General features: G+C 40.9%; 1 protein-coding gene across 1 annotated transcript; it reads right to left on the minus strand.

The window, feature by feature from the left end:
- Positions 1-16,048: 16,048 nt before the first annotated feature.
- On the minus strand, positions 16,049-22,058 carry LOC119731464 (retinoschisin-like). The gene is made up of 3 exons (XM_038204641.1): positions 21,930-22,058; positions 18,210-18,415; positions 16,049-16,648 (listed from the first exon to the last, which is right to left on the minus strand). The coding sequence occupies exons 1-3, from the start codon at positions 22,027-22,029 to the stop codon at positions 16,511-16,513; spliced, it is 444 nt and encodes a 147-aa protein (XP_038060569.1). The 5' UTR covers positions 22,030-22,058; the 3' UTR covers positions 16,049-16,510.
- Positions 22,059-23,694: the final 1,636 nt, after the last annotated feature.

Below are 23,694 nucleotides of genomic sequence, written 5' to 3' on the forward strand. Positions count from 1 at the left end.
ATGAACTAATCTTTTTTAACGATTATAGTGCCATATGTAATTCCAGCGTATCGGGCCGATACGCACGCATAACCCAATATGTGTCCTATAAATGGCTTAAACTCAAACTCTAGTTTTCTTACACACGGAGTACCCCAAGGCTCAATTTTAGGGCCTTTGCTTTTTATAATATATAGTAATGATTTTACAAAGTCTTTTAACTTGCTCTCTTTTATATTGTTTGCTGATGACTCTATTTTATTCTTTTCCCATAGCAACCTCAATTACCTCACTGACACTGTTAATTAACACCGAACTTATATCTTGTTCGAGTTGGTTCAGACTTAATACATTATCCTTAAATATTTCCAAAACTAGCTTCATGTTGTTCAGTAACTTTGTCAGTGAACTAGCCTGTAATATTATGATTGATGATTCTGTAATTATCAAAACTGATTGTTGTAAATGTTTGGGTTTGTTTATTGACTCAGGGCTAACATGGAAAAATCATGTTGATCATTTATGTAAAATCATTGCAAGAAACGTAGGTGTATTAACAAAATCAAGCATCTTTTACCTGTACATGTTTTGGAATCTCTTTATAACACCCTAATTGTCTCTCATCTTAACTATGGTTTACTTGCTTGGGGTAGTAGTTCTGCTACAAGACTACTTCTATAACAGAAAAGAGCCTTGCGTGTAATTAATTTTGCCGACTTCTATGAACACACATATCCCCTTTTTATAAAACATAGAATGTTAAAACTTAATGATATGTATAACGTTCAGCTTGGGTCTTTAATGTATCAATCTTCTCGCAATACTTTACCATCTTCCATTAATAGTATTTTTAGCCATAAGTGAAATTCATTCTCATTGGACTCGCCAAGCTTCTAATTTTTATATTCCATTTAGTCGTACCTCTCTTGCTCAAAATACTGTTAAATACAAGGGACCCAAGCTGTGGAATCGTTCTCTACACAACTTCAAGCTTCTACCAATCTTTCCACTTTTAAACGCCTATTTAAATCAATCTTAATTCAAACTTATTATTAATTCATGCTAGTAGATATATGTTGTTACATGTAGATTGTAGAATATCCATGATTTTATTGCTCATTGCTGACCTGACTAGTTAAAATGATCTGTATTGTATTGTTTGTTTGTCTGTTGTTTACGTCTGAATGTGTATTGTGTTTAGGCATCTTGCATTTCTATGTAATTACTTTAAATACAGCATGCTCATTGAGCCCTACCTCGTGTGACTGACCATTCAATAGTGTTCATTGTAAGTTACTTCCTTTCCCTTGGTTTGGACTCAATGAGCATGCCTGTCTGGGGCCCATGCTTAAAAGCTCTACTTCTTAATGGGCCCCTCTGCAGTCTCTAAAATATCAGTTTTGTTGTATTATTTGTAATTCTTTTCTGCTATGCAATTATTTTTATGTCATTTATAGATTTGATGCTGTGGAAATAAATGAACCTTGAACCATGAACCACGTTTGTACGTGGGGAGAACATCTTAATGTTTTATCTGAAGGAAAGGGGGGGCATGCGCCCTCAACTCCCCCCCCCCCCCCGCCGGATCCGCCCCTGACCTTACAATTCTGTCACAAGTACAATGTAAAAGCCACCTCAAATAACTGCGTCATGCCATAATTTGTTGAGCAATCCACAGACTTACGCAGTGAGAAACTTTCTTAAAATTGTCGTGACTGAAATGTTGCGCAACGTACACTATAAATGGTGGCCCGAGTGTTCTTTGTCATCGCATAAGGTGACATGAAATCGGCTGCAGGAATGAGATTAAAAAAGTCTGAAAATTGAAAGGTGCGAAAGATGCGTATCTGTCTATACATTTTCATGAAGGACAAAATATAGCTGTGTGAACTTGAATTATACTGGGTAAGTCAAAAAGAAAGTGACCTGGATTAATGATTTTGTATCTTAAAACCAATCTAATTTGACACACTAATGAAGTACGTTTTAAAAGAGCATTTTTTATATAAAAAAGACAAAGGCAAAAGTAATGGTCCAGCCAAAATGACAAAACATAATGAAAAAAATGCCACACTGAAATTAAGTAAGATTGATCGATAAAATTGACCTGAAAAGATGACACAGCCACCAGGAATAAGATATTGCACGAAGTACACAATAGACCCAGACATAGTATGATAGTGCATAAAGCACACTCGACCCAGACATATTATGAAAATCAATAATTTAATAAGCATGGTCTTGTATACTCATCTGAAAAGGTGGGTATATTAAAAAAGCTTTTAAAAAATGGCAATTGTGAAGTTACAGGCCCCGTACCACACTAGTTACAATGTCGTTTAAAATACATGTAATAATATGACATATTTGCTTAAAAAAAAACTGTGATAAAAATCACTGCAACGTAACGTGAAAAGATGGTTATCGGCGCAATGTACTGTGAAAAAGCAGAACCGCGTTCATGTCGCTACGCAATGCATCAGCTGAAAATGCGTAGAAAAATGTCTAGTGGATATTATGCCGGATCCGGTTTTCTTTAAGTAGGCCTATGGGTGCACACCAGTAAATAGTTCAAATATCCGTCCGCCGAGCTCATGAATACAAGTTATACACTCAAATTCGTCTATATTAGAGAGTTCTGAGAGCCATGGAAAAGGGAGATTGAAGAGATACACCTCTGGCCCAGACTTTTTTAGCCATGTTGTGGAGGGATCCCTTTTCGAGATGGCTACTTTTTCCCAAAATAAAATGGGAAGAAAAATAATGGCTTTTCAGTTGATGGCGGAAAAGCCAATCTGCAAAGTTGGCGGAAAAGCCTGAATACGAAAAGTAATTACATTTTAAGAAGTTCGAATCATGGGAAAAACTCCATTGCACGGTCCTTTAAATGTCTATTCGATAAGATGAAGCTCGACTTTAAATTTGATGTAAAGACTAACACTATAGTTACGTGCATACGGATCGCAAAACGGCAGCAAAGCAGATCATTTTAGAAATCTGGTTTTGCAATCAAATGATTGCAATAAAAAAAAACTCAAGCTAGTAATTTGGCACAACCACCACATTTCTGAGATTTCCCTGTAAGACATCATGCTATAGTTGCACTTTAAACAGATTTTTTGGAGTAGAATTACTTACCTTGTTTACCACGGCACTGGGCTCTGAAAGACGCGAAAGCCTTGTTACGAAGTGCAGTCAGATCATCACCGGGTGCAGCCGGGACCATGGCACTACACGTGTTCCCTCGTACAGGTAGAATAAAGAGGGAACTAAAAAGCCCCAGAGTCCAACTGAAGACCCACATTTTACGTGGGTTTCTCATAACCAGCCAGCAGGTCTTCACTTTGATATCTGCGATCAAAACGGGCAGAGCACCACTCCCTGGCACGATGAGCCTAATGTTTGGAATATCGCTTGCTGTCGTCACATAGTTTCCACGGTAACCGTAACAATGGTTGCTGTTTGGAGTTGGTTCATCGATGATCATGACAGAGCGAAACCCAATATCATGTGACGCTCGTTTTTTTATTTATTTATTTCTTCCCCTGGAAGAAATATTTTATTCACAACCTCAAAGCAACATCTGAACTATACAAAAACTACTTAAGAAACCAAGGCAATGCCGCAATATATTGACCTATAGTACATTTGGAATACAGAGTTAGTTTTGACACAGTACTTCAAAGGAGTCTCATTTTGTATGACATTTTGCAGTAGATCCATTTGTAATCGATATGTACTTTTCCAAACTAAAATAACGATTTAAATCAAGATTCAATAGTGCAAGAGATGATCTGCTATCGTTCATCTTCATCTTATAAATGTGAAAACGACACAAAATAAGGATCAGGTTGAGAGCAATCCACGATTTTTTTTTACTTATGCCGAAAGGTATAGCCTCATCGTCTAAGTGTATGTTTAAATTAAGAGTCCTCTCAAACCACTCATTATAACCTGGGTCCCAACACAGATAAAATCTCAAAATAGATCTCACCTACAAAATAGACGAACAAGCGTTTCGCTCTCTAAGGTATAGAATATCCATGTAGCGAACCGGATAGGGCGCTTGCGCGCTATGCACGCCAAGTCACGTGCAAACATGCGTGCGAACATTTTTTTTCTTGCGCGATGCCTGTACGATATGGATTTTGGTAGCCTCGTTTTTCGCCCAAAAGAAGCTGTATCTTCGGTTGTAAAGGGACGAAAGAGGTACGTACATTTAATACAAATCCTTGCTCAATAACGCAACGTCGAAACCTTGTGTTGGAAAGGATTGATTCTTCAAAAAACCAACTTTGAACATTTTAAACATGGCGTCGCGCGTTAGATACATCGACTGCAGTCCTAGTTTAAATGTGCCATTTTTGGACACATTCAAATGAGACAATACCAGTGGTTTAGATCGCGCAAGGCATGATGGTAAACAACATGGTGCAGCAAGATCGTTCCCATGGAAACGAGGTTGCCCAGCAGGCTTCAGTTTGCAATTCAATACAGCCTATGCTTGCACTCCAGTAAATAGGCCAAGCCGAGCTCATGAATAAAAGTTGTACCCTCAAAATCTTTTATATTAGATCTAGAGAGTTCTGAGAGTAATGGAATTGGGGAATTGAAGAGATATGGCAATGCACCTCTGGCCCGGACTCTGGGCTTCCAATTCTGAGCATTGTGGATGCATTTGGGCCCGGAAGTGGCGCTATTTAGACATGTTGTAAAGGGATCGTTTTTCAAGCCGTACTAAAGCTGTACTACATTTCGAGTTTTCCATTTGTTTGTGCACAAACGTGGATCCGCCCATCAGGCTTCACTTTGTACAGCGAGTTAGTTATTAAGTTCAGTTATTCATTGTATTTCACTTGTATAGCTCGCTGAAGCGCAAAGCACAGAGTGCGCATAACCCTCGGTGTAATCCGTTTCTGATACGCACCAATGGCGGCGATTTCAAGTCAGGATTTGGAGAGAAAGTGGTGTCAACAGATGCATCTCCAAGGGGAAGGCGAGGGGGCCGGGGGGGGGGGGGTTGATTGCCATGTAGGCGCAAAAACTGAACATTAAAGTCCTTAGATTTCTTAGACTTTATTCTTTAAAAAGTGCACCAGACGCGTCAAGCAAAGGCTTGCACAAAAATCTTCGGTTTTTTGCCCCATATTTTTGCTCGTTAGCATGATTCCCCTCTGAAAAAGGTATGGGGCCTGGTTGACGGGGATAGTCGACGTTTACCCAAGTAGTGTCGAGCCACATCACCATGCGTTTCTTGGGATTGCTTCAAGACATTTCATGCGAAGTAGCAACATGGAAGAGGCGCCGTCATGAGCGTTCTCATTTGGATGGGAACCACCTTGATGAGGGCACAGTGCGATGTTACAACGCGATACAAGTCGCGAGGGACAACGTGATGCACGACACAAAGTACGACACGACGCACGACACAACTTACGACGCCAAGAATAACGATAAGCAAGATGCACAACAAAAGGGGCAACGTTTGGGCATAAAATCTGCGAGACGGCACGGCGCAATGTACGTGAGCGGCGTTGCGACACGACGGCACGAGGCAACGGAGACGTCGTGCCAACGCGTCGTGTACTCACGTCGCATGTATGTTGAAGACACGGTGTCGTCAAAAATTCCCCTCTCGTTGCCAGTTGCAGCGCACTGTCGTGCTTCGCGCCGTGCGTCGCCTCTTGCGTCGGATAGAGACGTTGCTGATTTAAGCAACTTTTTCCTCTGGGGTCAACCCCACCTCGCTGGCTGTTGACGACTATAGCCGCGGCTTGAAGAAAGGCTATGTAAAGGGAGACGGCTAGAGCCGCGTTTCATTCATCATGCACATGCGGGTGCTACAAGATTGTATTTTATAGAAACAGAAAGTTCGGTGGACACTTATTAGTCATGAAAAGCGAAATTATTCAGCAAAACCACTTATTAATCTTAGTTGAATAGTTGGGGGTTTTTCGAGCACGGCACACGGGCTCACAAGGGCGGATCTCCTCCCCCCCCCCCACGAACCCATTTATTTTTTAAGTGACTTCGCAATAAAGGCAGGCACTGCGTACACAACCATTAGCGTGTTAAAGTGGTAAGAAATTGCCTCAGATCGCACTACAGAGCATCTGGATTCCCCCCCCCCCCCCAAATTTAGGGGCCCTTATACGCGGCCCACGCCGTATTTGTTTTGAACCACTCTTTGGGGACCGAACCAAATTTTTTTTGGCCCCCCCCCAAAAAAAATTGTGTTCTGGATCCGCCCTTGCAGTGTACGTGCTCGTTGTTCATGGATACGCTCGGTTGATCACACTGGGCTTTCCGTATACATTATTGTGCACAGCGTATTACGCGCATGCGTCCTCAGTGAAAACCGGCGGACAGGTGTCACGGTCTCACTTCTCCAGCGTGCTAGCTTCTCCGAGAGGGAAATTTCTCTTCAACACGCACTCGAAAAATTGCGCAGTAGTGTACATTTTCGACAATTTTATTTGTGTGCTGAGTCTGGTGTTGTACTGGTGCACGTAAGATCTTGGGATATCTGTATTAAGTTAAAATTTAATTGGGCCCCGATGTTTACATATGGAAATGAGGGGAAAATAACATAATTTTCATAAGAAATCACTTTGAACCCTAACTCATTCATCCACCATTCACATCCCAAAGATAATCAGATGTAAATATTCATGAATTTCCAACTGACACGATTGAGACGACTGAGTGCGCACTTAATTCGCGCATGCACAGCCGTGCAACACAGGGTCATTATCTTTTTTTGCAAAAGTTGTCACAAACTTCACAACATCATCAACGGTTGAAGCTCTTCCATCAACAATTGTAATGTGATAGACCCTCTTGCGAAGATCCCAGGGCGATTTCTCCACAATCTGTGATTAGCTTGCCCATAGTGTCCAGTGTCGCTCGACAATCCCTCAGGTCATCGGAGTAATCCAGCAATGACTTGTCTCGGATGTCAGGCCGGTTGATGAGTTTATTGACCCATGCCACCAGTGATGTCGTACTCATTCCCGAATCGGTCATTGAGTAGCTTTGTTGAAGAGCATAACCGTTTGCACCGGTTGATGTAACCGTGTCTAACCTGGTAATCATCCCTAATAAAGTGGTTTTATCCAAAAGTATGAGTTAAACCAAGGTTTGTGCAAAGAAAAAAACCTAACTGACATGAAAATGGCTACAATGAACAGCGTCACCAACGGTGTCTAAAATCTCTCGGAGGCGGCAGGACCTAAACAATACAGATTCTGCTATCTTCATAACAAAAATCCTCATTTTTACGCTCTATATATATCATAAATCACCTCAATGTCCTTTGACAAAAGTAAAACAAGTTAATCACTATCTTAGCTCAGCTGTCCTAGTGTTAAAAAAAAATAATGACAAAATTTGATGGAAATGTTCACGTTGTAAAACGATGACAAGTGTCATGGTGGAAAGGAGTAGCGCCCTCTAAAGCTTGAACAAAATGTTTACCATATTAATGAATGGTACACTGAGCGATAATTCTGGCGACTGCAGGAGGCATTAAATGCCATTCAATGCCTGGGTAAGAAGAGATGTTAATTAAGTATCGATTTGGCATCATTGACTCCTTGGGTATAAAATGTGTGTTCCTCCAGTAGACCCCAGTATTCTTAAAGTTGTAATGAGTCCGTGAATACTGTGACGCGAGTCCAGTCAAGTCATACTATTTGCAGTGACTCAAGTTGAGGCTTTGTAAGAACACAGTGACTTAAGTCGGGTGGAGTCGTTCAAAAACAGGCACTTGAGTGACTCAAATTCGGGTCGAGTCGTTCAGAAATAATGGCAGCTACTGAATTTGAGTAGTTCTGAGGAGTAATTCGAGTCAAGTTTAGTGTGGTTAGGTAGTGACTCAAGTTGAGTCGTTCTAAGTAAGTGATTAAATTTAAATAGTTCTTGGGCATTGACTCAAGCTAAGTCATTCTAAGGCAGTGGCATAAGTCACATTGACTCATTCTAAAGAAGTGACTGGTTGAGTTTAGTTATAAGGCAGTGACTCGATCGAATCAAATTAAGTTCATCGAAGGCAGTGACTCTAGTCAAGTTTTTAACCTTCGAGCTTCAAGCCCAAAAACTTTACGCGGAATGGCCACTTTGAGAATTTTATCACCACACGTGTTTCTAGGTCAATAACCCCCGCATGCCTAGACATGCACAAGATATCTGTCATTCACATCGTCCGGGATTATTTACAACCTGTCTGAGCTCTGGGCGGCACGAGGGATTGACACAAAGGGCGTTTTCGAATCCCTGTTCTTGACAACACTCGGGTTAACCCGACACGAGAACAGCGGTCTCGAACGTGACGAACAGACCCGAGAGGGCGTTTGCGGATCGATTTTTTCACTCCCCGGTTGATGGAGGGTTCGGCGAGGGGCAGCTTGAACAAAATGGCGGACTGTGCAGATTCGTAAATTGTTGGGTTTTTTTTTTCTAATACCCTAATGATTAGAATAAAAAAACCATTATAGTGCAGGTCTGCAATTTCATCCCTGCATGTCCGGTTTTGCAACAGTCGTCCTCGTTCATTTGGAATAGGCCTAAGTACAAATTCAGACGATTGTCGGCCATTTTGCATTGCTTTATATCGATGCGACACGCACCCGCGCGTTCGTAACAACCAGCTCGAGAACACGTTCTCGTGTTACACGCGTGTTGTCAAGAACAGGGATTCGAAAACGCCCAAAGAGATCGGCGGCACTTAGGGGTTGGCCACTAAGATCTCCAATTACTGCACAAAGGCATTAGGCGCCATCTTGGCTTCTGTCTTTCAACACTCCTTACTCTGGAGTGGCTAGCTTAAGGGTCTGGCCAATGGGAGTCTACAGGCTTGTGGTGTATAGTAGGGGTGATGATTACATGGAAGCTTGGCCTAATAGGCCCATTGAAAAAAAAATATGACCTTATTTGGAAAATGTGGAGAATTTTATCGCGGCTCGTTGCGCGAAGTTAACCATTCTTGCTTGAGTAACACCAATCTGGGAAGAGTTCGGGCGTGGGAAGAATTTGGATGAATACTACCTAGAATTTGCTTGGTGTTGTGCAAAACTTGTCGGATTTGAAAAGGGTCCATTTTCCAGGGACTGAAAAATGACCTTCTTGTCCCTCTTTTTTGTTGTGTTTTAGCTGGAAACGGTTACACCAATGACTACCCTACATGCAGATTGTTAAGAGATGCCAAGCTGTCTGAGATAAGGCGGGAACAAGCGAGATAAGGAGCTTATCATTGGCAGAGCCCTCAATGCAGAATACAATTAATCCTATGCGTATGCATATGCATGAGATTAGGAAATGATTGTACGCTTATTTTAAGTACGTTCGACGGGGGACAAAGGAATGGAGTACCGAAGTGTGACGTGGTCTGAATCACGCGATAATGTCTTTCACACACATTTTGGACGCGTGACGTATTCACTTCGGTACTCTATTATGTGCTCGTAGTAGTGTTTTAGTGGGGTTTTTTGGCCAAAAGTTTTAACTTCTAAGTGCAAAAATATTTACATCTATACTTTTTTTGAACGAAATTATGTGTTTCCAGTAGGTTTTTAGATTTTTTTAGGCAAGGAATTTTAATTTCTAAGACTTGGCCGCCGGTTCAGATGTGTTTGCCCGTGACATCGAGAGAGAAACTAATTATTTTTGGAAAATATTGTTTTATAATTTCATCTTAAACCAGTAAGAGTTTAACAGGAAAACGTTTTTTTTTCTTCTTCGGGATCTTACCAAAAGTTGCTTTTAATTGTTCTGCCAGCTTTTCTGGGTGTCTGATTTACTTGTTAACTATTAGCTCAAAGTTGGTTTACAGCTACCACGAAAGAAAACAAGACTAGGCACTTCTAGTAAAGATGGTCTCAGACCAACTTGGTCGGAGGGATCGAAAGAGTTAACACGGTCATTTCTTCGGAGGCCAAGGTATACGGCTTATGTAAGTGTAAATCGTAAGAGACAGTCAGTCAGGTCAGTTAAGTCAGGTCAGGTCAGGTCAGGTCAGGTCAGGTCAGGTCAGGTCAGGTCAGGTCAGGTCAGGTCAGGTCAGGTCAGGTCAGGTCAGGTCAGGTCAGGTCAGGTCAGGTCAGGTCAGGTCAGGTCAGGTCAGGTCAGGTCAGGTCAGGTCAGGTCAGGTCAGGTCAGGTCAGGTCAGGTCAGGTCAGGTCAGGTCAGGTCAGTCAGGTCAGGTCGATCAGATCAGGTCAGATCAGGTCAGGTCAGGTCAGGTCTGGTAAGGTCAGGTCAGATCAGGTCAGGTCAGGTCAGGTCAGGTCTGATCGGGTCGGGTCGGGTCTAAATCACAAGAGACAGTCAGTCCGGTCCAGTCGGTCGGTCAGTGCGTGCGTGATTTGGAGCACACTAGGCTTGCCCTCTGGGACCAGCACAAATATAGCCTTAAAAGATACACGTAAGGCCATGAGACACTTTAACAGATCACTGACAGTAGTAAATGATATCTAGAAACAACACAACACTGCAGGTGCACGCTTACACTCTATCTAAAGTGTTTTTATTGAATAAATGTAATTTTAACACAGAAAAGAGACGTGGAAGAAAAAGGCTTGTGTCGTGATATGCCAAACTTTCTCTATCATGTCTCTGACTACATATTTATTTAATTTATTGGGCTTTAAGTTAGTGGCCACCATTTGCAAACAGTGGTGTTTTTTTGGCGTTTCAAGAAAAATAATGCAATCAATCTGATGCAGGTTATTAATGACAAACAAACAAAAAAATGTCGCAATTATGCACAGTAGTAGTCATACTTTTGAGAAAACTGTAACAATGCATTTTCATTTTTTTTCAGTCTCACGCAAAGCATGTTTTTGTTGACCGTTTAAAGGTTTGGTCCTAACCATCGCGAGGAATGATGGTTATTCTTTTTGCCTGGGAAAAAGACAGAATACTGGGCGGAAATTACTTCTCAGGATGCTTTATATCCTTTTTTCTGAAAATTAAGTAGGATAATTCATTATATTTTGACAGTTTTATGTTTGAATGTTTGCAAATGGTGTCGATTACCTTTAACCACTTCAAACGTTAAAGGAAAGGGGGAAAAAATGCAAAAAAGAAGAAAAACAATTTGCTAAGGAATATTTCCAGTTATAATTTTTTTTTTATCCATTTCTACCAGTTACTGAGATTAATGCTTTACCATGGATGTGGGAAAGGACAATTAATAAAGAGTAATAATCTACATGTATATATAATAATGCTCATTTCTAATAAGAAAATAGTGTATACCAGATTTGATAAGATAATTAAGTAAAGTATATTGGATATTTGAAAAATTTCATGCAATATTTATTGGAATTTTATATAGTGCTGTAGAACAAAATTGTCGGCAGTGCATACTGAATAATATTCATTCCATGGGTTTACGAAGTGATTTTGAGTGGGTAAACTCTTTTGTATTGACTCAAATTTACCCACTTCAAATAGCGCCCTCTTATTGCGTTCACCATACTGCAACAAGTAAAATAGTTTGGGACGCTCGAAGTAATTATTATCAAAGTTTCAGGTGCACTTTCATCCGCAGAATGTCAAAACGTAGTGTTTTCTGGATCCCAGTAAGTCCTGTGCAAAATGTCTGACATTTCCAGAGAAAATGTTGAAAACACCCGTTTGTTTAATTTTTTTGCGCGTCAGCGATTTTTGCCTCTCCTTTAAGTATTTCTAGCAGTGAACAAAAAGCCATTGAATTTCAACACACAAATAAAACCGTCATTATAGTTGTGTGCACGTTTATATTATACAATTATTTCGTGAGAATTGCGTTTTTAGAGCCCAAAAGAGCGCAACCGGCCAAAAGTCTCCCTTTAAGAGTATTGAATTTTGATAAAATAAAAATCCATATTCTAGCTGGTCTTCCGAAAATACCCTTTTCACAATTTGCTTCATGAAAAAGAGATACTACAAAATGGAAATACATGTCATTGTATATTATTACTGATTAAGCCACTAAGAGTCTAAACAAATCTGAAAAAAAAACTTAAGTTCCTGTTAATAATCAGTTTTCATCCAACCGATTTCTTTTGCCGACATCAATGTAGCATGGGAAACTCCTGCCTCTAAAGCTCATTGGAAAATTTAACAATTTTTTTAAAACTTCACAGAAGTTTATGATGTATTTACAATACTGGTGAGATTTTGGGGTGAGATAATTGGATCCAGATTAAATAACCTTCTTGTTACCTTATGGTCTTTTCATTGTATTCTCAGGTGCGTACATAAGAGATTTAAAGGAGATAACTTTATGACCACTGGACATGGGAATTAATTAAGAGTCATATATCGAGACTTTTTGCAGTAGAGGAACATATGAATTTGGAAAACTCTCTCTTATGGGAGCGGGGATACATTTCATAATTTGGGGTAGGAAAAAAAGGAATTACAAAGATACCATGCCATCAATTCAAACTCTGGTCACTTTTTTTCTGTGTTATGTTGGCCAAAACAGTCGAAGCAGTAACTTGAAAAGCAAAATTGTATTTCGCGTTTATACAAGAGGAAGTACACTTTTTGATAAAAATGGGGAATGATAACAAGATAAATGTCCTTAAGATCATTATATTCAATTTCAAGTACAACTCTAGAACGAATGATGGTAAACCCAAGCTCTGCATTTCTACCACTTGTTGCCTCCCGAAGAGCATATCAAGCACGATTATAAACAGGAATAGAGCCAGAGTGATGACCTACTGACATATTGAATTCAGTTGTTTCACCATCAGGCGTGATCTGGTGTTAGTATACATTGATTTTATGGCCCTTTGAGGTCTGGGAGGAACTCCATAAGCCTTAAGGATTCCGATCCTTTTTGCCTCGATGAATTGACTCAAACGCCTTCTTGAAATCTATGAAGGTCAAGAAGGCAGGGAGATTGTTCTTCTTCGCTTCTTCAACGATCCTCCTTAAAGCTAGTATTGCTGGATCTCCTTTCCCTGAAACCATTTTGATTCACACAGATTTTTGGTTCTTTGGCACTTTTTAACCTGTTAAGAATCATGCGATTGTACAGTTTGGCAATGTCGCAGGTGACACTGATTTCGTGGTAATTGTCCGTATTTGAGAGATCGCCTGAGTTTGGAACAGGAATGATATTTGACATCGACAACGAATTTTTTAAAAACGGCCAAGCATTTGAAAAGAAAAACAAAATTGGTTTCGTTGGGGGCGGGGTCATGGCACCTGGCCCTGCTGGCCCCCGGATTCGCCCTTGGAACGTGTGCGTGCACGGCTCAACCAGTAACGTCTATAGACGTTGTCACTGCCAGAAAAAAACTAAAAAAACTAAAAGCAAATACATTTTGAAAACTGAGAAAAGGTGGACAGTCTTGCAAACAAATTGAGGGGAAAAATAAGAAACACTTCGACTTTTAATTAGCCTTGTCCATGTTGTTCTTATCTACACTTGAATCGTTTGAATTCTAAAGGGATATAGCTGCAGCTCATTTGACACGTATATATACAAAGCGATATATCATGTGCTACGTACAGTATGTTTAGTAGTTTTCAAATTTTAATAATTACAAGAGTTTTGCCAAATATTTTAAGCATCTTGAAGAGACCTTGACGTAACAGCTTCAGTACTTTTCTCATATATATTATAAGTTATCCTGCGAGCGCGAGTGGAACACGTAATAATGTAGTGCGTCTGTGTCCCACATACCACGAGGCCGAAGGTCGATTGGTATTATGGGACACAGACGCACTACATTTTCCGAGTTCCACGAGCACGAGTGTGATAACGAATTTATCTTCAAGCAAACTTGACGCGCAGTACAGTTGGACCATTGCTCTACACGAACCGTTTAGCGGTTTAGCGCATGCAGATAGAATGTCGCTCGCATCCATAGTAACAATATCCACCCGATAGCAACTGTGGAGAGGAAGGCACCTGAGGTACTAAAAGAGCGAAACCTCACAGTAAACACGTCTAAGACGGAGAAACACCTCATCAGTAGAAACGGAAGCAACACCAGTTGGAAGAAATGCAAATACTTGGGATCTTTTCTCGACACTGAGCAAGATATTACCAGGAGGAAAATACTTTCGATGGTATCTTTCAACAAATTCAGGAATGTCTTCAACAGTGATGCAATCTCAAACAACACGAAACTCAAAACATTCGCGCCTTCATAGCATCTGTATTCCTATACAACAGCGAACTATGGACATTGTTATAAGTCACTAGAAGAGAACATTGATGCATTTCACAGAAGACTCTTGCGTTCAATCCTTAATATAAAATGGCCCAAGAAGATCACCAACAAAGAACTGTACAGGAGAACCAACGAGATCCCTTGGAGTACTGCCATTACCCGAAGACGTCTTAGGTGGACAGGCCATCTCCTGAGACTACCCGAGGAAGCTCCTGCCAAGCAAGCACTTCTAGAGGCAATCCGCAAGAACAAGCTACCAAGAGGGGGACAACGAACCACGTGGCTGAAGAGAGTAAACAAGGACCTGACAACCACGGGGGTCAACATCAAGGATCGATGCACGTGGCACGTGGCATCAGACAGAGAACAGTGGAGAACACTTACAGAGTGCGCGATGTCAGATCAACTTGACGCAAGCGCCTAGATAGATAGATATGCTCGCATCTTGGAATAACGCAATACGCAGGGTGCGATATGGACCGTGCAATACAGCTTCATATCACACTGTTGTTGCCATGGATCGACCAATCAGGATCGAGGATACAGGTTTGCTTAAAGACAATATATGATAACGCATTCAATGAATAAACATATATGTGCCACCTTTAAAGCGCAGGTTGGCATAATTGTACATGCACATTTATCGGCTACATTAAAGTCACAATTAAGCATATTCACTTTCTCTACTTATTGACAACACGAAAAATAAAACAGATGCATGTTCAGCTCAGAAAAGCCTCTGATAGAAAAGTGGAAAAAAAAAGTCTTTATCGTTTCTCTGATCTTACGGCGGTGCTATACAGGGTGAGTAAAAAAAAAACACGAAACCAAAATGTCGGGACCATTGTTCTATTGAAGTTCTGCATGTAGCACTTTCAAAATCTAGGATATAAAATCTCAATTTATAAGCTTTTTTTAGTACAAGAATCATTCAAATCACTTATTTGCTTTTTAAGTTACGGAATTTTAAACACAACCACTGTTTTAAAGTTCTGTCCATGGATCACACAAAAGGTGTGCGTTCTTTCAGCAAACCGAAAACAATTCACATACATCCCTATGGTTTTTGTTTTCGTTTTGACAAAAGAATACTCACCTGTTTGCAATTCGAATGATTCTTGTACTAAAAAAAAGAGCTCATGAATTCAGCTTTCATATCTTAGATTTTGAAAAGTGCTACATGCAATAACTTCACTAAAACAATGGTCCCGACATTTGGGTTTCTTTTTTTTTACTCATACTGTATTCGCATATTATCTTCAGTCATGGAAACTTCAGACTGGCCACTTTTTTTGGTTTTTATATTTATCGGATCCTTCTTCAAAATACAATAAGACGTGACATACCTATGCTGATGGGGGGAATTGAGCTATCCATCCATTTATAAGAGTGTCAATCTGCTGTAATATTGCGAGAGTCAATCGTTCACCGCACACAATAGTTACGCCGCCATGTTTGTTTGCGTTATGCCTCGCTTTGATTTTCAAGGTGGCGTACCCTTGATAAATGTCTTTTGACATATACATTTGCTAATACAAACGGCTTCTTGGGCGGATATAGCATAGTGAATGCTGGGGGTCCGGGGCATGCCCCCCCCCCCCGCCCTGAAAATTGTGAAATCTACGATGCTTTCCCCGCCACTCTATAACACTATTTGAGAATATAGGAACTTTAGAATTCTTTTTCTTTTCTTTGGGCCCCATTTTACTGGTATCATAACATTATCAGAAGCTCAGGGGCTGCATCCGCCCCCAGATTTGGGCTTAATATGAAATAAATAGAGCGAGTGTTTCTCAAATGCTTTTTTTCCGAATTACAAAATTTCAGGATAATAATTTCTCCCATACTAATTCTTTGTAGACACACCGTACCTACTAGCAACTAACACATAATAATTCTTCTTTTTTTTATTACGAGGATAATTCTTTCTTAAATTCGTACATAACATTTCTCGTATTCGTTGTCATGTTCTAAAGTTATATTAAGTCACAGGAAAAAAGCAAGCTTGCTCTAGGACGGTCCAGATTTTTCTGGAGATTTGCCTTTCTTTATAAAGTGTACTCCCAGGGTTTGTTTTCACTCTAAGTCTTACCAATCAGCTAATTATCTATACGTACACCCTGACTAACGATTAACCAGTATGCATTTTAAATGCATCAGTAATATAGATTCACAAATTTGAAAAAAAAATAAAAAGAACTAATAATATTCATCAAATTTCATTCAAATTACCGAATTATTCTTGAGTATAGCCGGTATTTACAAGCATGAATATTTTCGTTTGGTTCTACGACAGAGCTACTTTTAACGTTGAAATCACTTGACTCACTCGTCGGCAATGTAATAAGTCTGACTTAATAGCAGCCAATCACTTCAAACCTCATGCTACAGGACGATTTCCAGTCAGTGGGGTGAATGCGCAGGATTCTGGTGCGCAAGGCAAACGGCAGGCGAGTAGTTACCAGGGTGTTCCTGTCCTTGTTACCAGGGAACTGTTCAAAAAAGAAGAATGGTGTGTTCAGGTTGTAGACATTCGAATGGATTCATTATGTCCCGTGGCATATCCAGAGGGGGGGGGGGGGCAGGGGGAGGGGCAGGGGCACCGTGCACCAACCCGGATGAGTTTTGAAAGATATTTTGCACAGTAAGTATTTCTATAAATGTTAAGAGAGTTCTGACATCAACCCAAAAAAAGAAAACCAGCTAAAAAAAAGGCAATGCAATGTGCCGTGAAAATCGGCACATAATTTATTTTCCAGTATGCATAATAATGGTTTTGAAGAGCGCTCCCATTTGGAAGATGGTCCTCCCCCCGCTTTTTGATTTTCGGAGGCCAAGTGTCGGAAGAAAAAAAATCATGTCTACATTTCGCTGTGGATGTGCGGTTGCCCCCCTCACATCAAAAGCTGGATACGCTACTAATTATGTCGTAACAATAGTCAGCAAAACGACTTTTGATATTTTGATACCTTGAAACATTTCTATTAGTCAGAAGACTCATACCAATTTTTGACAAGATCGTGACCCAACTGGTCCAAAGCACCAAACTTGGTAGATATGGTGTTGTAGCCTTAGAGAAGATATTTAGAAGGGGTGACACCTGAAATTCTTTTGGGAAGGGTGCCTAATTTGCATAAATCGTTAATCAATACCGTGTTATATATTTATTCCCATATTTGAGTACATTTTTTATTTTATTTTTTGAAAAGTATATTTTGGGATTCAACTTACACATCCTTACTTCAATAACATTTTCTAAAGCATTTAAGACTGACTGGATAATTATGAGGACATAGTAACAATCAAAAATGGCTACTATTATACCCTCGCTCATTAACCTTGTCTCCAGAACTGATATCATCAAGTAGTCTTGCCAAATAGTATTGTTGAGCTTCAAATTCACCAAGTTGCTTACTGGCACAGTTACTCGATTAAAAGTTCATGGAAAATCATGTGGACAATGATAACATTGTGATATTTAACCCAGAAAACAAAAACGGGGAGCTTGATCAAATCCCCCACGATAGGCTTCGCGTAATTTTTAGCCCAATTTACGGACACCTCATTTTCCCCCTTTTTGTTTTTCGTGGGCTAAATATCAAGATGATTAATGTTTCACATGATTTCTCATTTATTTTTGCTAGGATAACTGTCAATACTGAGGTTTGGCAAGACTACTTGATGATATCTGAGGGAAAAGGAAATGCGCGCAACTTTAGGGTATAATGGTAGCCGTTTTGGATCTTTATTATGTCCTCATAATCTTCAAGTCTCCGATATTCTTTAGAAAATATTATTTAAGTAAGGATATGTAAGTAAAATCCCCAAAATATGCTTTTCAAAAATAACAAAAATAAAGATCTACCCAAATATGGGAATAAATATAACACAACAGGGATGAACGCTTCATGCAAATTAGGCACTCTTCCCAAAAGAATTTCAGGTGTCACGTCTTCTAAATATCTTCTTTAGGGCTATAATAATCTATCTGCCAAATTTGGTGCTTTGGACCAGTCGGTCACGATTCCAACCGTTTGCAACCTGACTATATACCTTTATTGGTGTGCCGTCTGCATCAATCACGTTATTCCAGGACTGACCGTCATCACTGTACGTCACTTGGTACTCCGTCACCCACTGGTCGATGTCTCCACGCCCCTGGGTGATCAGACCAGTGATGGTGACTGTGCCAACGAAGTCAACCTGTATCCATGGACTTTTATCAGTGCGGTAATCGTTAACCCACCCTGCAGCGCGTCCTGTACAACAACAAAAAACCTAAGATTTCTTACTGCATTCAACGATTTAGCCATATTGCAGGAGATCTGGCTCAAATTTGGACTTCGAGGTATGTTTAACAATCTTTGCCAATAATCTTTGTTTGACCCAACGCTAGACGACTAAGTTGACTAGCGTATCGTCCATGGGCGTTTTTTGGCCATTTTGAAAGGGGGGGGTGTCGAATCACGAAATTTGCCGACGAGCCGTCACACAAAATATTTGATAATTTCCGCCCCAAAAGATCCCTTAAATCCATTTCTAATTCCCCCACATCATGTATCATAATGGTTTATTATGTTGATTACTTTGAATGGAATTAATGGAATTAAGTTCAACTTCAAACTAAAGAAAATCGTAAAAACTGGCCCTATCATATTGAAAACGTTTTGGACATGCTCATCGCAAAACTGCGTGTACACGCCCACTGTACCTGTGGGCATACCTTGTTCAGGCCCATTCCCTTGATCCCAGCCTGGGGGTTCCTTAAATCCTAAAGTGGATTGCTTTTTATATGCGAGCGGGGAGCGCGAAGCCCTGAAGGCGTGGGGTCCGGGGCCGCCTGAGGGCCCCGAAAAAGTTTTGGATTTTAGATGCTCTGTGGTGCAATCTGAAGGATTTTCTGACGACTTATGCCGACCGCATTCCTGACGCACTTTCGACGCAATACGTCGGCATTCGCTATGAGTTCGTTCAGCGTGCGTTGTTTCTGCGCTGCAAGTACACTATGTATACGTCCAATATTGGCGGCTCATATGCTGACGGGGTGCGTGCCGGGAGGTCAGCGTATTACCGCGTATGAACCGCTAAATCCCCCACGAACACATAGCGTGATCGTACCGCGCACGACCGATGCGGGACCGATGCGCTGCGTATTTATAACTTATGACCTGCGTAACAGCGTACGCAGCGTAGTTTTGTGCATGCCCAAAACTATCCGGCGAACTGGGCCGCACCATGCGTATGCCTGCGTACATAAGACTTCCACAAAACGATAGAAATGCATATGAGGTGCGTATCGTGCGTACGTCTGCGTATGAAAAAAAGTTCAATGCGCAACTCATAAGGAATTAGGATACGCAGAAGTGTGACAGGGCCCTTAGGGAGATGAGAGAGGGAGGGGGTTGGAGGTCATCACAGTTGATGTATTACATCACAAATATTACATCAAACTGAAGCTTGACAATCTTTCGAGTTTTGCCCTCTTTAGCTTGAGCCATGGATTTGAGTCGTCACCAAGGGGGGGGGGGGCGGAGGGGGCCCCGAGAAGATCATGAACGATGGTCTGTGTGCCTCTTCCATTCGTAACAAAAGGGTTGTGTACAATGGTGATAATAGAAATATCCCTTTTAAAGTCGTTATTTGTACGCCTTCTTTTTTCTACAGTCTTAATTCAAACACTTGTTCCATACCAAATGTGCATATTAGTCTAGGATTGAAAGGCAAATTATATAAAAGAGTCTGTATTTGCTTCGTTCTGTCATGCAGCGAGTCCTGTACGCCGACACGTGGTCCATGCACTTACAGTGTATCGTACAAACTTCATGACGCCCCTATAATTCCTGCTTAAAAACGATTTTTTTTTTGTGGAAATGCTTTTTTGACATTTTGGTTTTTATTTCCAAAAAAGATCATCGAAGGTCTAATCTTTACTCCGTAGTCGTTTAAAGAAAATCTCTGAGTTCAACATGACCGTTTTTTAAATCAAATTGATGAACATGACGTAAGTAAAAGTGGTTCATCTCCACGGTACTTTTGCTGTGTTTCAGTGTGGCGTGATGACTGTGTGTGGGTCAGCGCACGGCCGTTGGGCGCTAGTCTGATTCCCAGACCTGACAATTATTCCCCACGCTCACGTCTAAAATTGTAGGTCAGGCAGCCTATGTGACTAAAAGTAAAAAATGACGACATTGATGGCCCTTTTTTAAAGCTCGGCTTCGTTTCCGACTTCACCTAATCATTGATAGCTTTTAATGTTCTGATCAAATATTTAAATAAATCAATTGCTTCGTATAAACATACGGTCGTCAAATTCAAAATAGTACATGACGCTGCAAAGTTCGCCCGTACGATCCGAGTATACTTGATGCACAAAATCGTCGTTGAATTTCAAGTTTTCTAAATGAAAGAAATGGATATTAATTATCAACTCATTTAACAGTTTTTAAAAATCAATTAGCAGTTAATTAAACATATATTGTACTCGGAAATACTCGGGCGCTTATGCATAATGCGGACGTGCAAGAAACAACATTTGTGTTGGTGTTGTGTGTATTATGTGACGCACACACGACGTGTAATGTACATTGAATGGAAACGGCGGGAAATACGTATATGTATGCCACAAAAGTCCACCGCGTGCGATGTAAACATATATTCATCCGTCTTTTCTCAAGAACGGTAAGACATTAGGTTAGTTTCCTTTTAAGACATTAGAAAGAGTATAAAGAAACAACCCTAACAACATAATAATTTCATGAATTTCAGGCCGAATAATACCCCTTATTTAAAAGGGCCAGAACCCGATTTAACTAAACGATGCGACGCGTCGCAACTCAAGTTACGACGTGTAACACGTCGCAATTCGCGATGCGTCGTATCATCCATTAAAACTTGCGATGTGTTGAATGCGTTGTATTCAAGTGGTCATTGCCAAATAAGAAGAGTCCTTTTCTTAGCCAGTTTTATGCCTTAATCATCACATAAACGAGATTATAATACCGAGGCAGAGTGTGTAAAGTTGTAAATAGAAAATTCATTGAATAATTATGAAATAACCTGGAATATTGCAGTTACAATTTCAAAGTAGCTATACAGTCCACTGAGAGCTTGTTTTCCTTTAAAATTGCATCACACGGCCGCCATTTTATTTGACGCTTTAACAAATTTTGGGCGGAGATCCGACGACTGATTGTTGAATATCAGATGACTATTTACTGTACGCTGACTAAAGACATAAAACAGTCATCAAGTTGTGCTATAAATACACCTACGACGCGTCGCACTTGCGGCGTGTTTTGTGAAATGGATCGCAGGACGCGTCACAGCTGCAACGCATCGTAGAGATACAACGCGTCGCAGCGCTGTGATACATCGTAAGTTACGAAGAGTTTGATGAAATCGGGTGCAGGTTTATATTTTGACCATCTCTCAGCCGGGGGGGGGGGCCTAATATGTTGGCCATCGAGTGACGATTTTGGAATTATGGCTAATTAATTATTCATGCACGAATGCTTTGTGTACACTGCGTTCATGGGGAAATTCAGTTTGCGTCGGAATTCTTTTTTAATGTTTTCGGTATCGAAAGATGCGCAAGGCTCGTAGCTAAATAGTCAGAACAGCTCAGGTCGCAATTTTTTTTTTCAAGGCTATCGCGGAAAAAGTCGAGGGGGAGGGGGCGGATTCCGCCCGGCGTTTTTAGGGTGAAACAACTGTCTTTTCTTTTAAATGGCTGTTCGAATTATAACGTGGTTAGTCTCAAATACAAATGCTTACCTTGAAAATTAAGCCTGGCCCTGGGTGGGACGTAGCTAGCGAGGTTGAACTTAAAAGACGAAGCTGTGATGCGTTCATCCCGGATGCGACCATCTTCCATCCCGAGAGGTCCCTCCACAGAGCAAGAAGAGTCACCTGAGGAAGAGTGTGCGATTGTTTTGAGAACAGGTTTTGTACCGAATCCCATTTGAATAAAAAAAGAAGAAAAAATAGTAATGGGTCTTTTCCGCAACCCAGGGTACTTGCAACGTCAATTAACATTAAGAAAGGGAGCCCTCTATCTTGCCCGCTGTTACAGGGACGCATTTGAGTCCCCCCATTTGCATGTCGCTGCCTCGCTATTATCGATCGGTACTACTATGTCGATAAATAAAGAAAAACATCCCAGACATGTCAAAAATACTATTTAACGCACACAATTTGGATAGTCAAGACAAAAGTCAGAGAAAACGGTAACGTCGGACCACATACCACAGCGATATCGACATCGTGCATGAGCTGCCACGCTGGTCAAAAGTCTGCTTGCGCTAATTAACCATGCGCATCGTTTACAAAAAAACTTTGCAACAATTCGTCAACTGCTGCCCTTTGGGCAGCAGGTACTTTCCCGCACTACGCAAGACCCTATTCATAGCAATACAACAAAAAGCCACGTGCCAGACAATGTCCAGACAGTTGCCAGACAGTGCGCTGGAAAGATAATTGACTGACGGCTGTGGTATGCAGTTATGAAGGTAGCCTTGGTCAAGGCGCTAGTTGTTATTCATCCGGCCGTAGCGCGGTAAACGATATCTTCTCTAGCGCTATGCATGCAGTCATAATATGTCTATGCATGCAGTGCATTAAAAATACAGCGCGAACAGCGACCACACGCCGCCACTATTTTTATGCAAATCAGTTGGACCCGATCTAGCGCCTTGGTTCAATCGTCCATGTGAGGTATTGGGGGTGGTGCTCATTATGTTAATAGCCTTAGCTGACCTTAAATGTCGTTTTCTTATTGGTCGATCGTTGCGTGGAAACTTGCATAGTGAAACGTGGCACCGTACATAATCCATACACGTACACATTGTGTGTCTCTGCACACGGCACCAATGCACAAAAATACGAGGTATCGCATACGAGGTCGTGCGCTGGAAATCTAGCGCAAAGTAAAGAAAAACATAAGCTTTTGCCGACGATTGAACCAAGGCTCTCGATCGTCCCCAACTGATTTGCATAAAAAATAGTGGCCGCATGAGGTTGCTGTTCGCGCTGTATTTTTACATGCATGTGCATAGCGCGTGAGGATATATGCCGACGATTGACCGCATACGGGACGAATAACGACGAGAGCATTGACCAAGGCTATTATGAAGGGAGATGACTGTGTCAAGTTACAGGTCTTTGTTGATGTTTCAATGAGACTTGGCAGGAGGCCAGGATGGAAGGTGACCGTCATTGGACCTAATTTTTTTTTTCTTCACAAAAATCGGTTACCTGGGGCCCAAAGGGCAGCAGGTCACTCTGCGCAAGGTTAAAAAACGTTTACATGTACCAGATACATGACCATCACTCCCTCAGTCTGGCTGCCAGACACACAATTACAAAATTACAGCAACGTCTGCATATAGTGCCCGACTTAATTTAGTACAAAATGTAAGGGAGCCCAGAGAGGCCATATGAAGCTTATACTTGATTGTAACCTCATGCCTGCCTCGTCTCCTTCCTAAATGTCAATTGCGTTTGCATGATTCCAGATGATAATTGTTCCAAATTTGCATAT

Source organism: Patiria miniata, unplaced genomic scaffold (assembly GCF_015706575.1).
Source record: "Patiria miniata isolate m_02_andy unplaced genomic scaffold, ASM1570657v1 HiC_scaffold_23, whole genome shotgun sequence".
In the NCBI taxonomy this organism is placed as follows: domain Eukaryota; kingdom Metazoa; phylum Echinodermata; class Asteroidea; order Valvatida; family Asterinidae; genus Patiria; species Patiria miniata.